Raw genomic sequence first — 17,101 nt, 5'->3', positions numbered from 1 at the left:
TCAAAGGAGATTCCTGTAAGATCATGGAAACCACTGTAGTATAAGTAGATTACTGCAACTTAAAGCAGATCACTGTTGCATGAAGAATATCACTGTAACATGAAGATCACTGCAAAATGAAGCAGATCACACAAACTAGAAGTAGATAACTGCAACATGAAGCAGATCACTGTAACATGAAGTAGATAACTGTAACAAAGTAGATCACTGTAACATGAAGTAGAGCACTGTAACATAGTGCAGATCACTCTAACATGAAGAGGACCACTGTAACATGAAGCAGATCACGGCAACAAGAAGTTGGTCACTGTAACATGAAGTAGGTCATTGTAACTAAACATAGATCACTGCAGCATACAGTGCATCACTGTATCAGTAACTAAAGGTAGATCTCTGTAACAAGTCGTTGATAGCTGTGACAAGAAGTAGATCACTGTAACATGACATAGATCACAGTAACATGAAGTAGATCAGTAGTTTGCTATAACAACAAACTAGGTCACTGTAACCCATGTACACCAATGTAGTATAATGACAGTTATGGTACCATGACTGACAACCCAGTCTATCATCATATAGGGCCCAGTAACTCTCATCTATGCATCACAGTACTAAACACTGCTTGTGGGGCAAGTGGTTGTCCTGTCTAAGCTAGGAGGGAGACACAGATCTATGTGGCTGATTGTGGTGGGGACAACATGTCCGGTCCATGCTCATATCAGGTACGTTTGTACATTTGAGATTGTACATAAGCAGTTGCACTGGTTACATGTTTGTGTGTACTGTACCAGTTGATGTGTGTGTACTGTGCCTTTGGTGGACAGGTGATGACAGTCAGCTACTGTCATATATACATGTAGTATTCACTTGTGTGATGTCATGCAAATATACATCTTTTTCAACATTTGGCATGTGAATATCAAAGATATATTTTTCTGCTAACTTGTAAATTGGCAAAGTAGTTTGTGTCAAGGATTCCTTTTGAGTAATTATCATTATTTATTGATAGACTGTGTATTTGTTTGGGGGTCAATGTACAATATGATTACAGAATAACATCCCAGTTTGAGAATGCAGTGTGTGGAGAGACAGGGTGCTGTCTTGTGTTGTGCAGTATCTGTCATGATGTTAAAAACTGTAAGGGATTGCAATAATGTTTAACTTGTCAGACCATTCAGAACAAACAGTATTTGCTCTATCAACTTTTGTGCACAGGTTTAGTTCGTGTGATCACTGCCTATTTATATCTTAGGTCTAATAAAATTCCTTTGGAGACACCAAAAGTAGTTGTATTGATAAACGTCATCAGACAGTGGAAACTACATATTTAACTGTGAGAGTAAATGATGGACTGTATCATGTGTTGCAGATCCAGATGTTTTTGGAGGACCTCACAGACATTGTGCTGGAGCTGAGGAAAGGGGACACCACACATACTTCCATCTTTGCACCATCATCCAGTTAGCTGGTTAACCATGATACAGCCTCTGCACAGACCTGGCCACTGCCACTCAAATGACAAACTACCCCATCATCAAGCATACAGCTAAACCTTCAAACATTCTCATGTCTTCCAGCATTATTTTCCAGAACATAATTAAAACACTCAGAAATAACCCTTTTGGGTCAATGAAATAACCCTTACATACAAAGAAAATCTATCCTTTTAAACAGCTTATTTTTATATGAATGACAAAATGCTGAGAGGACTTGACAGTTGTTTGAAAGTTTGGTTAGTCTTAGTTTCCTTTTTGGTAAAATATGAGCAGAATTATTTTTGGTACCAGGCATTAGGTATTCCAGCTCATGACTTAAATACAACAGAAGCCACATAGCTCTTGATTTCTGTCTCTCAATGCAACCATCGGCTGGCATGGAAGCAAAGGTCGTTGCAATATTGATGTTCTGAACACAGAGATGAGACAATCAACAGTCCTGTTTTTGTTTCATTACTTACTCTGCAGATCGCCGAGTAGTGATGGCCGACACATGAACAACACAGCCCTACAGTTCAGGATCTCTGATCACTGAGATTACGACCACCTGTTTAAGATGATTGTTCATTTCCCTGCTTTTATGTATGTGTCACCATATCTCCCCAGATCCAAGTGTTCCTTCAAGATCTGAACCAGATTACAGCTGAGATCCGCCGTATGGACCTGTCTGGTGCGTCCATCATCCCTCCCTCCTCCAGCTGAAGCACCTCCTTCTTGTAGTGTCCACCTTATTGTCAGGAAACTTTATGTAAACTCTCAAGAGTTGGAGCTGCATACGTTAATGTGGTACTGTTAAAATTGGAAATTACTGTTGACATAAATGTACTAAATCAAAATAAGTATTTCTGACAAACTGGAATAGATTAATTGATTTTTCATTAATTGCTTATGGGGCATTTTGCAGGAAAGATATTCTTCAGTGGAAACATGAGCAGTTCTTATATGGAAGCAATTATTATCATTATTTCAGGATTATCATTGTTTTGGGTGCTTTTCTTCCTGCTTATGAAAGGGTTCTAATGATACACATCACTGGGTCTCGTCAGTTTTACTTCTCACAATACTGCCTGTTCAACAACTGAGGCAGTTTAAATATCATATTTATATGTTGCAATACATCCATGCTTTGCAGTTATATGATGATGTACATACATGCAAATTTCACCTGTCAAAGAACCATTGTCACTCACAACTTTACACACTGATGTTTTCTTTGTATATTTGAATTCAAATTTTGTATAAATATGTATTAATATGTTGTTGTACATAAACCATTTAAAGACTCCAAGACATTTATGATCTTTTAGTGAAACAATGTGTTACATAAAGTAACATTAGCAACTTACAACTATCAGAATAGGTGTGCCAGGATCCTGTTGCAGTTGGGTTGAAACCCAGATATACCTTGATTATCAGACACACCAGGGAGAGCATCAACATTCGGGATGTTATAAGGACATACACCTGGGAGAGCATCAGCACACACCTGGGAGAGCAACACTCAGGGTGTTATAAGGACACGCACTTGGGGTGTTATAAGGACACACACCTGGGAGAGCATCAGAGTGTTATATGAACATACACCTGGAAGAGCAATCAGCACTCAGGTGCTATAGGCACAGACCTCGGAGAGCATCAACTCTCAGGGTGTTATGAGGACACACACCTGGGAGAGCATCATTGACCCACTTGCACAGTGCAATCTTAGTTCTACAGTGATTGTAGTTCCCATTCTCAAACATGGGCTTAAGAGTAGTAGGCCATGGTGTTATAAGGACATATACCTGGGACAGCATTAATACTCAGGTGTTATAAGGACATACACCTGGGACAGCATTAATACTCAGGGTGTTATAAGGACATACACCTGGGACAGCATTAATACTCAGGTGTTATAAGGACATACACCTGGGACAGCATTAATACTCAGGGTGTTATAAGGACATATACCTGGGAGGGCATTAATACTCAGGGTGTTATAAGGACATATACCTGGGACAGCATTAATACTCAGGGTGTTATAAGGACATACACCTGGGACAGCATTAATACTCAGGGTGTTATAAGGACATATACCTGGGACAGCATTAATACTCAGGGTGTTATAAGGACATACACCTGGGAGGGCATTAATACTCAGGGTGTTATAAGGACATACACCTGGGAGGGCATTAATACTCAGGGTGTTATAAGGACATACACCTGGGAGGGCATTAATACTCAGGGTGTTATAAGGACATACACCTGGGACAGCATTAATACTCAGGGTGTTATAAGGACATACACCTGGGAGGGCATTAATACTCAGGGTGTTATAAGGACATACACCTGGGACAGCATTAATACTCAGGGTGTTATAAGGACATACACCTGGGACAGCATTAATACTCAGGGTGTTATAAGGACATATACCTGGGACAGTATTAATACTCAGGGTGTTATAAGAACATACACCTGGGAGGGCAAAAACACTCAGGTGTTATAGGGACACACACCTGGGAGAGCATCAACATTCAGGGTTTTATAAGGACACACACCTGGGAGAGCATCAGCTCTCAGGGTGATATGACACACCTGCAGTTGGGAGAGCATCAACATCAAGGTGTTGTAAGGACACTGCTGGTCAAGTTACCGGACCAAACAGTCCTCTTCAGTCGTGGAGGTCATGGAGACTTGGAATCTATTTACACAGAATGCCATAAAAACTATCACGAGTGAGTGAGTGAGTTTAGTTTTCAACAATATTCCAGCTACATGACGGTGGTCTGTAAACGACTGAGTCTCGGACAGATAGATCCATTGATCAACAGCATGACCATCAATCTATGCAATTCGGATACAACAACGGTTTAACACAGACATGGTGCTGATAAGTAAGACAATACAGAGAAATTTGGACCTAGAACAAAATGGTATCATAAGCTTTAAAATATAAAGCTGCGTCAATTAGTGGCAACATCAAGTATTCACAAATCACTTCACTATGATGAAATGCAGTCACCCAAGTCATAGAACACAATCCATTGAGTTCATTCTTGCACAGATGGCTATAGTATAAATGCATTTTGACAAACATCAGTTATGTTCACACGGGAGTCTTATATGATAAAACAATGTCAAAGGTAGACATAACATCGACAATCACACAAAAGGCTTTCTTACCTGCAAAATGATTTTATTTATTTCTTTCATAAAAGTTCACCAACATTTGACCACATAACCTTATACAGACATAACAGTCCACATATGGAAGAGCTAAGGTTAGGTTTTATGTCAGTGCTGATGCAGATGCATCAGTTCACCAAGATAAAGTTTGTCCACATATGGAAGAGCTAGGCCTTTTTTATCAATGCTGATACCTACAGAAATATATAACACCCCATGCAGACGTACCAGTTCACCAAGATGCAGTTTGTCCACATCTGGAAGAGCTAGATGTCACTGTTGTTGCTGACACAAAGCATTTTCACCAGAGTGTTTTGCATGCACTTGCATGGTTTACCATAGTTAACCTGTGGATGTGTCAGGTTACCTCTGGACATTAAGCTAATCACTGACATTAACTACTATTGTACTTCCCAATTTCTCCACATCAGGCTTGAAATACAAACTATTCTTATAAATAGACGCATTTCATCCACAGTTTCTTGTTACAACCCACTGACTTATTGCTTTGAGGTGTTTGTGTTGTGTGGGTTTGTAGTTGCATTTCTGACAAGGTACGTCTTTGTATGCTGCACATGTACCTTTCATTTACTCAACAAAATATATTTACACTTTTGCAAGTTTTATCTCTTTATCAGGACAGATAGTGAAAAAAATATAAGATACTTTTTCTGTTTAAACAATGTGAAAATGAATTATACAATTCAAAATACTTGATAATAATTCTACTTTGAACACCTAGGCATCCCATGAAAAATAAAGTGGCGAGAAAAGCCCTCTAATGTGACTTAATTGTGAGTACAAACATATAAAGTTCCAGAAAATTATTAAGACACAAAGATATATTCAAATAAATAGGACAACAGAAATGTGTGTGAATTTGATTTATAACTTCAGGTCGCAGGGGAAAGGTTTTTTGTGCTCCATGTAACCAAGTTAGGTTATGTACTTCAATATATGTATACTGAAAATAAAAATTTAAGCATAACCCAGTATATTTTGCCAACATAGATTGTTTCAGAGGAAATCTTTAAAAAAACATGACAACTATCATAATTTGGTACCACACTTTCAGTGTGAAAACAAAACCATTATTGAAATTATCTTTTACTTTAAACAGGATGTATGCGCTTTTGAAAAACATGCATTTGGTTTCCTCAAAAAAAGTTACATTCTTTAGAAAAGTGAAAATCAGACATAATACAAGACACTATTATGGATGACAACTTCTTTAATTCTTTTAACACGACGACCTGACGAAGGGGCAAGAATTAGCCTTGAAACGTCGTGTTAAAAGAATTAAAGAAGTTGTCATCCATAATAGCGTCTTGTATTACCTCACCAACTTCTAAATGCCTTTGAAGAATTTCAAAATCAGACATGACTGTTATATGGTCACATGACTGTCATTTTGACAAGTGAAACCTATGTCTAATAGTGTTGTATAAGTAGAACAGGAATACATGTAGTTATTTTGCTATACAAAGCAGTACCATCATATCTTTAAACTATATTTCCTTTAGTTTTAAGCACAAATGATTATAATATCATTAAGTTACCAGATGAACCTTCTATCATAGAATAATAATTTATACAAAAATTCATTTATTACCACTAGGATTCAGATATTAAGAAAATATACATATAGAATGTTAATTTCATCATAATCAGTAGTAGCTCAGAAGAAGACACCAGCTTAAAGCAAAAACTAATTTCATAGATCTACAATTCCACAAGGGTTTAAAGTTATAACTGCATCATTTAAAAGATGTTTGTACATAAATCTTATGGTGAGGTATTCAAAATGCCACCGTTAGGCAAACCATTCGTTAAGACAAAAGCTGAGTCTAGACAGTTTAATGAGCTTCTTTGAAGAAAACATATCATCAGTACAGCACTGTGCAAACATTTTTAATTAGGGTCATTAAGCCATGGCCCAGTGAAGCGCATCTATTGTAATCCAAGCAATTACAATTGGCACACAAAAACAGGCTTGTATAGATCTAGCCCAAGCATACAGTAAATGTGCCAATGGGATTAATGCCACTTAAGATAGGATTAATAGGATTAAGAGCACTCCCCCCTGCCTGGTTATTCCATTGGGTCACATCCTACTCTGTATTCAGTACTTCATTGGCTATTATAGGGCACAACCATTTTGTATCCTTCAGCAAGCCATAATCTTTTTTTATCTTCAAGTGAAGATAAATACATGACCAATTCCAAGTATTGAGCAGAAGGGTTTAGACTCCCAACTCAGATCAGCTCTAGCCCTCAGCCCAGAGGGTTGTACAAACCCTTGTTATTCTATTTCTTGTCAGTAAAATTGTAATTAGCTTCTTGTGGCTCTGGACTCTTTGCTGAGTTAATTCAACCAAAAGCAGACCAGCACGCCAGTTAGATAACGGATTTCACTGGAACCCTCACTTTTACCCAAGACCCTGATATAAAACTTCTCTAAATATGTATTGGTCTTCCCAATTATTTTAGCCACAGCATTTCCACAGCATCACATCTTAGTTTTGAAATAGGCTGGCACTTACCTGTTCTATTCTTGGAATATATTCTAAGAGTCAGACTCACAACACTAATATTAGGAAATGTAGTGAATGAGTATCATGTACTTACAGCAGAGTGAGTGAGTGCAGTCACATCGGTAATATTTCTGCCAAATCATGACTAAATCAAGTTCTGAATTCACCATAAATAGATCTACATGTAAATAATAAAACCTGTCAACAAAGGACAGTAAAACCAACTAGGAAATCATAGAATCAAGAAGTAAAACTAGCATCTCTCTAAAATAGTATTTCAAAGTAGGACAGTGCAATAAGAAATAAGAGTCATCAGAAGATGACATATCCCCCGAACCCAAACATATTTGAAAGAACAAATCATCTGACAGTTACTTGATGTTTTCTTATATTAAGTTTGAATCGTTTCCATGGAAGTCATGAAAAATATAAATGCCATATATCTGTAAACAGCAAAAGTCACCACTTCAATATCTGTCTCATATATCTGCCAAAATCTGTTGAAAGATATGAAATGGTTTAGGAGTTCTGGAAACGCAGCCTAAACCTCCATTTTGAGACTAAGTTGGAATTGTTTCTATGGAAACCAGGACAAATAAAAATGCCAAAACATTGAAAATAGCAAAAGGCACAACTTTGTGGTCTGCCTCGAATATCTGCCAAGTTTTGCTGTAAGACATTGAATAGTTTTCGAGTTGTGCTCCAGAAATGAAGCCCATCCCTCGATTTCAAGACTAGGTCCGAAACATTTCCATGGAAACCCAGAAAATGATAAAGCATAAAAACCTGTAAATAGCAAAAGGCACCATGTTGGGGTCTGCCACACATATCTACCAAGTTTTGCTGACAGATATTAGAAACTTTTTGAGTTCTGCTCCAGAAACGAAACACACCTCTCACTTTGAGACAAAGCTGAAACGCTTCCATGAAAACCGAGAAACTAAGAAATCGCAAAAACCTGTAAATAGCCAAAGGCACCACTTTAGATTCTGACTGATGTATGTAACAAGTTTTGTAGAAAAATATTAAATGGCTTTTCAGTTCTGCTCCAGAAACGAGTCCCACGCCACCATTAGACTAACACCCAAATGTTCCATGGAAAAAAATATAAACAAATAAAAATGCCAAAACTCTGTAAGTAGCAGATGGCACAACTATAGGTTGAGATTATTCTGTCCATCAAGTTTGGTCTCACATTATTGCACGGTTTCTGAGTTATGCTCCGGAAAGAAAATGATTACGGACATACGGACAGACAGACGAGGCGTCGACTATATAATGCCCCTGCATAACATTACATGCCGGGGGGATAAAAAGGCTGAGGGTCACCACCACTCTAGTGAACATGGGGACTTGCACTACATGCATGGGCCCTGTAGCCGGATTCATACCACCCCTTCTGCCACTGGTGATTGTACTGTTACTGCGATGATTTTATCCGTTTGATAATTCGAGTATCCTTTGGCAATATTCAGAAAGGTTATAGAGTCTCTAAGCATTACATTGGTTTGCTAAAACTGACCCCGACATGAGGACGGCCCAGATTGTTTTGAACCCCTGATCCACAAAATTCACCCGTCGGATCAAGACGGGTGGTGCAGGGATGCGCACCCCACCTTTTGTCCAGCAATTTTGTTATATATGACCACTGAAACTCAGGTGAAAATGAAGTATGCACTCACACACACACTAACACTAGGCGGTCCCGGGGAAAGGCCCCTAAGGTGTCATGTGATTATCACGTGGTTATGGAGGTGCCAGTCATGGCCGAGAATGATGTAGCGAATGACCAGTTGTAGTGTGTGTACCTGCCGCCCAGTGGTTTGATGTTAATGACAAATGTAAGTTTGTACAAATACATTATGTAGTTGCGAGTGACACCAGACCATTCAGCATGATAGCCGGCCTGATAACAGTTTTACTGATAGTACGTCGCATCCCGTGCAAGTCAGAGAGTGACTGTCCACAGAACGCGAGTTTCCCTCAGTCTCAGCAGTATCAGGGAGCCTATATAGAGAGGGGAGGGGAAACTCCTCGAAAAACCGCTGAACGTATGTCTCGCTTTGTCACGTGACCAGTGGAGACAATATGGCGGCAGCTTAGTATTAAAGATTGAGCTCGGTTCATTTTCAACAGCTGATTACATTCGCCGAGTGTTGTGACAACTCGGATCCTACACGTAGAACATAAGTCACCTGTTCTGTTACTTCAGTTCTAGTCACATATTTGTAATTAGTGTCAGTATAAGAAAATATGTTTGTAGTAAAGTTTCAAGTCGGCATATTGTAACTCTCTGGCTTCAATTATCGGTACACAGCGAAGATAGACTGAGTTTCGTCAATAAAAGCTTCTTTCACACAGAAAGCAGGAAATTATACCTTTAGTTGAAAGGTATCTGCAAGCAATAGTGATAGTTTTGTGACTTAAAAACATGTTGGGGTTTAATTGGGGTGTGTGAAAAATGTGGCAGATCGCCGATCTGATCTGATGCGCCATTGAAATACTACACGCCGTTGTTTGAAGTGTGTCTAGATATTGCTCAACACCGTCTTTCACATACACCTTTAATTTTTATGAGGGGAATTTACCATCAGGCGAAAGGTGTTTGCTGGTAATGGTGATAGTTTCATAATCTAAAATAAATTGTTAGGACGTACTTGAGGTGTGTGAAATATGTGCCATCTCGCCGACCTGATCCGTTCCGCCATTGAAATATTGCAAGGCGTTGTTTGAGTGCTTTTGTTTCAGCTTCAAAAACTTCATTCACATACACCTTTAATTTCCATAAGGGGAACATACCATCTAGTGAAAGGTGTTTGGAAGTAATAGTGCTAATTGTATAATTTTAAAAAAATCGGTAGGGTGTTTTTGAGGTGTTGAAAAATGTGCCATCTCGCGGATCTGTTCTGATCCGCCATTGAAATAGTATAACTTTGAGTGTTTCTAGTTATTGCTCCAAAACCTCTTTCACATGCACCTTAAATATTTATGAGGGGAATATACAATGACCCGAAAGGTGTTTGCAGGTAATATTTATAATTTGATAATCTAAACATATTGTTAGGATTTATTTGAGGTGTGTGAAAAACGTGTCATCTCGCTGATCTGTTCTGATCCGCCATTGAAATACTACACAGCATTTTTTGAGTGTTTCTAGTTATTGCTCAAAAAACTTCTTTCACACACACCTTTAATTTCTGTTAGGGAAAAAAGTTCCATCTGGTGAGAGGTGTTTGGAAGTAATAGTGATGATTTTATGAATTACAAAAATAATTGGTAGGGTGTATACATTCACAAGTATTTCATGTGTGTGAAAAATATGACATATCGTTGATCTGATCTGATCACTCATTACTACAAGCCAATGTTTGAATGTGTTTAGTCGTCCTAAAATTCATTTCTTTCAAATACACCTCTAAGTATTGAGGGGAATATTCTATCTGGTGAAAGTGTGAGGTATGACATATCTGATCTGTTCTAATCTGCCATGGATGCCTTTGATGCTTGAATGTTTTAGTTCTGAAACTATTGTTGATATTTGACAAAACTGCAAAGGACTTTTTAACGCTTTGTGATGGTTTTAAACTTACTGTTTTTTTAGCGGGGAGTGACTGTGTCAGTTGACATTCTGTCAGTATCCATGCAATTGCGCACATGCAGGAAGACATCTGGTCATCTTCATTAACTGCCCTCTTAAAAAAATAATTTCGACTTTGCCACGACCGTCCATTATAGACTGAGTGTCTGTAAGAATGAGAGTGACTGAATCTACAACTCATTAACATGTGCTTAACTTTCCAAACTGTATTCCTGAAGGAAAAAGAAATAAAAATGTGTTCCTCCCTTGTCACATTTTTTCTATCAAAAATTAAAAATCAAAGTCTTACTCGTCACTTTTGAAAAGAATGTGCCTGAGAAACATATTTTTATGCAGCCTAAGCATTCCACACAAACAGAAAACCACTGAAACATAATGAGACATTTTAATTGTGTAACAGATCATTTCAAATACATATAATAACATAATAACCTTTAGTTTGCCATTTGGCCATCAGGGCTTGCTGCCACTTGCAGTCTTTAAAGTCTGCATACCCATTTTGTTGAAATCAAACCAATAAAAACAAAATAGTCTTCATTGTAGAGAGTTTCACAGTCCCTACAAAATCCATTAGTGAAGTGTATGGAGCACAGAGAAGTTTACATTAGTTATAGACTGCTGACATTCCTATGCGGCACTGAATATATAATACTATGAAGTGAAACTGGAAGTTATCCTAACATGAGGGATCAAGGATAATTCCTGAACATTAATACAAATTATGGGCAAGATGCTAGTTGAAAAGAAATGAGATCTAATTGACAGAAGACCACAAGGGCCTGCAGATAACTGAAACTGTTGGCCTGATACATTAACAACCGACGCTGGGCCTCTGGGCTGGCGATCGTTTCGAATGCTGTATCAAAATTGTCACATAAACAGAGAGTCTTTGAACAAGGCAATGTGTAAACACATTCTCAAGTCCTCTCATTAATCCACACATGCATCATTCGGCGACAGGAAGTGTAACCAGCTTGTTGTGACAACATTCAGGGGAGCCTACTCCAATTTACCGAGTATTACTCCGGGAGATGCCGATAGTTTCCGACAGTAAACTGGTTGAAATACTGTCAAGCGCAGCTGATTTGCGCTGAGAACAAACCAAGTCGACGTGTGCAGTGGAGCATGACGAGGCACACGTTAATTAGTACAAATGGTAAGGAAAGCAAGCGAGTGACCAGTCCCTGTTATAGAGTATCCCTGGTAGTATCAATGCCTGGTATGGAGGGCGTGTCATAGTAAATAATAATAATAATAATAATAATAACAACTAAACGTGTTTTTTCCCAAAAATGAAATTGATTTACTAAATGAAATTATCTCTCTAAAACTTTCTGAGGACTGTTCATTACATGAAATAAATTCCTGCGTCTATGCTGCCGCGCGAACTTTGGAGGAACTTCACACAGTTTCCAAAGAAAAATCTTCTACTACTAAGAACAACAAACCAAGGAAAAACCGGTTTCAAGTGAAATTAACAGAAACTAGAAAATATATTTCCTGGATAGAGCTGTGCCTGAAATTACGATCATCAGGGAATCCCATGTCTAAACGACAAAAGGCAATTTGGAGAAAATTAAAATTACAATACAAGACAACAAAAGAAAAGGTACTTCTCCAAATTGTCGATTCCCTTAAGGCAAAAATAAAAGTTTGGACAGAAAGAAAGAAAAAATGGGAAAAGAGAAACAAATTTATCAAGCAAAATAAAATGTTTAAGAATAATGAAAAACAATTCTATAGGCAACTTGAAACAAGTGGTGATGGTGGGCATGATAAACGGCCTCCCATGGATGCCAATGAAAGGTTCTGGAAACAGTTGTGGTCTGTACCCGGCAACTGTAACCTGGAGGCACCATGGGTCAGTGATTATGACCATGCAATGCATGAGAAAGTAACTAGGTCATTTGTCTGTTACATCTCACCAGATTGCCTGAAAAGTGTCATTAAAAAGTCCAAATCTAATACAGCTCCGGGGCCTGATGGCATTCGAAACCGGTACTGGAAACTGTTCCCTTGTGTCCAAACACCATTACTTCACTGTTTTAACTCTCTTGTGGACACAGGTGATGTTCCTCCGTGGTTCTGCAAAGGTCGCACAATACTCCTTCCCAAAAAAGGAGACTTCACTGATCCCAAAAACTTCCGCCCTATCACATGTCTAAATACTCAATACAAACTATTCACAGGGTGTTTAACAAACCTCGTGTCATCTTACTGCTCGTCCAATGAGATAATTTACAGAGAGCAGAAGGGGGCGAGAAAGGGATGTTGGGGGTGCAAGGATCAACTTCTTGAACAGAAAATGATTTTGGAAGAGGCTAAGACATACCACCGCAACCTCTCCATGTGCTGGATAGACTACAAAAAGGCATACGACTCTGTCCCTCACGAATGGATTCTGAAGTCTCTTCAGTGTATTGACCTCCCTGAGCGACTACTTCATTTACTCAAGTCTTTAATGAGTTGCTGGTCGACTCAACTTGAGATGTACTCTCAAGGAGAGGTGCAGACTTCGGAATCTATTCCAATCAGAAGGGGAATATTTCAGGGGGACTTCTTCAGTCCATTGCTTTTTTGTCTGTCTCTAAATCCTTTGAGTTTCCTGCTCAACTGGGAGGAAGGGTACCATCCCGGACCTCCTCAGCACAGATCCCCAACACCTCTTACTCATCTCCTCTATATGGATGACATCGAGCTCCTTGCCAAAGGAGAGACCAATTTGAAAGAACAGGTTCTCCTTGTCGAGTCCTTCTCTAATGATATTGGCATGACATTTGGACTCGACAAATGTAATACTCTTCATCTGAAACGTGGCAAGGTAACTAATGATGGATCGGTCAAGTTACAAGGGGGAGGAGTTATTGAGCATCTTGTGGAAGATCAGACCTACACCTATCTTGGAATGCAAGTTCGAGACAAGCTCCTGAATGCCCAGATTCAAGATAAACTTCGGGCCGAGTATAAATCTCGTTTAAAGAAAATCTGGAGTTCAGAGCTAAATGCTCGAAACAAAGTAAAAGCCACCAATACCTTTGCTGTGCCAGTCCTCTCCTATTCCTTTGGAGTAGTTGATTGGACAAATCAAGACATCCAGAATCTTGACCGCCTGACCAGAAGGATCATGTCTGATAACAGAGCACACCACCCTCGTTCCTCTCTTAATCGTTTATACATGCCAATCAATTCGGGAGGTCGGGGTTTGATTAATGTGGAAGCTCTTCATGACAGAATTTTATTGTGTACTTTTGCACATATTTATTTGTCAGATGATCCTCTGGTGATGCACGTCAAGATTCATGATGAAAGCAAGGAATTCCACAGCTACTTTAAGCGTGCCAAGGTTGTTGGACACAATTTGAAATTTGAAGTTGATTTTGTTGATGGCGATGTACTGCTGGACGGTACAGTGATGGGAGTAAACCAGGTGAAGTCTTTCACCAAGTCTGCCCAGAGTCGGTCCTTTGTGGAGAAGCTGTCTGAGAAGCCATTGCATCGTGTGTATATGCAGTGTGTGGAACAGAACAGCAATCCAACCGACTCCTTCACCTGGATGAAGTCGGCTGGTCTCAAATGTGAAACTGAGGGCTTCCTTTTTGCTGCTCAGGACCAGTCACTTCCCACTCGCAATCGCCAGAATGTGATTCTTAAAGAAAACATCAATATGAAATGTCGTCTTTGCAATCAATTTACAGAGACTGTCCAACACCTTGTCAGTGGATGCCCTTCCTTGGCACAAACAGCATATCTTAAAAGACATGATGGCATGGCTCGCTGCTTTTATTATCGTCTCCGCCATGCCTGTGGCTTTGACTCCGAGGTCCATCCTTGGTATGACCCTGAACATGTCCAGGGCATCCTGGAAAATGATGCTTTTAAACTTCTCTGGAATAGGCCAATATACAGCCTGAGACGAATTCCAGCCAACAAACCTGATCTTGTCCTTTTTGATAAAACCAATGAAATTATTTATATCATTGAATTTTCTGTCCCTTTTGACAGCAATGTGATTGGCAAGATTCAGGAAAAGCATGATAAATATGCGGACCTCGTCTTTGAAATGTCTCGCTTGCATCCCAAGTACACTGTCGTCAGGCTCCCCATTGTTCTCGGTGCCCTTGGTTTGGTACCTCCTGATCTCTTGGCGCAGATGAGGAGAGTGCCCGGGTTCTCCACCGGGAGCACAGCCCTTCTGACAATCTGGGTAATGCAGAAGGCTGCAGTGTTGGGGAGCCTTCATATTCTCCGAAAAGTTCTTGGTGGGTTCGACTAGGCAGTGTTTCCTGGGAGAAGTCCCATTCGCTGTCTGGGCTGCGTGTAGAGAGGGCGAGGGCCCTGAGCTGATGATGAGCTTGACCAGCCTGACTGTGCCAGGATCACCCGAACCCTCTCTGCTGCATTTCAATTTTTAATCTGTAAAAAATAATCCGTAAATAATAATAACACCCTCGTTCCTCTCTTAATCGTTTATATATGCCAATCAATTCTGGAGGTCGGGGTTTGATTAATGTGGAAGCTCTTCATGACAGAATGTTATTGTGTACTTTTGCACATATTTATTTGTCAGATGATCCTCTGGTGATGCACGTCAAGATTCATGATGAAAGCAAGGAATTCCACAGCTACTTTAAGCGTGCCAAGGTTGTTGGACACAATCTGAAATTTGAAGTTGATTTTGTTGATGGCGATGTACTGCTGGACGGTACAGTGATGGGAGCAAACCAGGTGAAGTCTTTCACCAAGTCTGCCCAGAGTCGGTCCTTTGTGGAGAAGCTGTCTGAGAAGCCACTGCATCGTGTGTATATGCAGTGTGTGGAACAGAACAGCAATCCAAGTGACTCCTTTGCCTGGATGAAGTCGGCTGGTCTCAAATGTGAAACTGAGGGCTTCCTTTTTGCTGCTCAGGACCAGTCACTTCCCACTCGCAATCGCCAGAATGTGATTCTTAAAGAAAACATCAATATGAAATGTCGTCTTTGCAATCAATTTACAGAGACTGTCCAACACCTTGTCAGTGGATGCCCTTCCTTGGCACAAACAGCATATCTTAAAAGACATGATGGCATGGCTCGCTGCGTTTATTATCGTCTCCGCCATGCCTGTGGCTTTGACTCCGAGGTCCATCCTTGGTATGACCCTGAACATGTCCAGGGCGTCCTGGAAAATGATGCTTTTAAACTTCTCTGGAATAGGCCAATATACAGCCTGAGACGAATTCCAGCCAACAAACCTGATCTTGTCCTTTTTGATAAAACCAATGAAATTATTTATATCATTGAATTTTCTGTCCCTTTTGACAGCAATGTGATTGGCAAGATTCAGGAAAAGCATGATAAATATGCGGACCTCGCCTTTGAAATGTCTCGCTTGCATCCCAAGTACACTGTCATCAGGCTCCCCATTGTCCTCGGTGCCCTTGGTTTGGTACCTCCTGATCTCTTGGCGCAGATCAGGAGAGTGCCCGGGTTCTCCACCGGGAGCACAGCCCTTCTGACAATCTGGGTAATGCAGAAGGCTGCAGTGTTGGGGAGCCTCCATATTCTCCGGAAAGTTCTTGGTGGGTTCGACTAGGCAGTGTTTCCTGGGAGAAGTCCTATTCGCTGTCTGGGCTGCGTGTAGAGGGGGCGAGGGCCCTGAGCTGATGATGAGCTTGACCAGCCTGACTGTGCCAGGATCACCCGAACCCTCTCTGCTGCATTTTCATTCTAATCTGTAAAAAATAATAATAATAATAATAATAATAATAAGGGCCTGATGATGTACGCCTCTTCGTGGTGGGCCTAGATAGGGGAATTTTATTCCCTGAACTGAACGTACATCACCCAGTTAGGGCTGACCCCCCGAAGCTGGTTTTTACTGGGTTACAGACAAACAAGGAGAAAAACATCTTACAACTCCGCAGCCCAGTCAGCCTTCCTCCGGTAGTGACACCAACCACACTATAGATGGGACTTGCCCCAGGGGAAGGCACAGAACCCGACCAAGAATATCTTGGTCACAACATCTAAAATCCACACTACTAGAGTGTGCGAAAGCGACTGGATGGCCTGAAAATCCACGAATTAACGGCAAGTCGCTTAAGCTGCATTGGGACAATGCCATGCCCATGTATGCTTACCTGACGGAGCAAAATCTCCGAGATCAACTCCGGCGGCTAAAACATCTTATGCCCCGTGAGCCAGTTCAACCCACAACTAGTGCCCGTCAGGAACCTTTGCAAGAGCAAAATGCTCAAGTGGCAGCAGACCCAAAACTTCTTATGGACGTCCGCGTCAACCTCTTTCCTCTTCCTGGTGGAAACTCTTCCG

At 40.3% G+C, this 17,101-nt stretch overlaps 2 protein-coding genes across 3 annotated transcripts in view; both read left to right on the top strand.

Annotated features, from left to right (window-relative positions):
- The window catches only part of LOC137296680 (coiled-coil domain-containing protein 42 homolog), a 33,451-nt gene extending 30,667 nt beyond the window's left edge, over positions 1-2,784 (top strand). The window contains exon 9 of one of the 2 annotated variants that reach the window (XM_067828503.1): positions 2,103-2,784. In XM_067828503.1, coding sequence (XP_067684604.1) covers positions 2,103-2,198 — 96 coding nt within the window. In that variant the 3' untranslated portion in view covers positions 2,199-2,784. Of the gene's footprint in view, positions 1-1,369 lie in introns of both variants that reach the window. The other variant, XM_067828510.1, reaches the window with a different exon arrangement.
- Positions 2,785-8,892: 6,108 nt separating this feature from the next.
- LOC137296659 (uncharacterized) overlaps positions 8,893-17,101 on the top strand; it is a 66,527-nt gene continuing 58,318 nt past the window's right edge. Inside the window, exon 1 of the mRNA XM_067828481.1 lies at positions 8,893-9,036. The gene's annotated coding sequence lies outside the window, so the exon portion shown is untranslated. The remainder of the gene's footprint in view (positions 9,037-17,101) is intronic.

This window comes from Haliotis asinina, chromosome 1, assembly GCF_037392515.1.
Source record: "Haliotis asinina isolate JCU_RB_2024 chromosome 1, JCU_Hal_asi_v2, whole genome shotgun sequence".
Taxonomy (NCBI): domain Eukaryota; kingdom Metazoa; phylum Mollusca; class Gastropoda; order Lepetellida; family Haliotidae; genus Haliotis; species Haliotis asinina.
The sequence above is the reverse complement of the archived record's forward strand: the minus strand, read 5'-3'. Positions and strand labels throughout refer to the sequence as shown.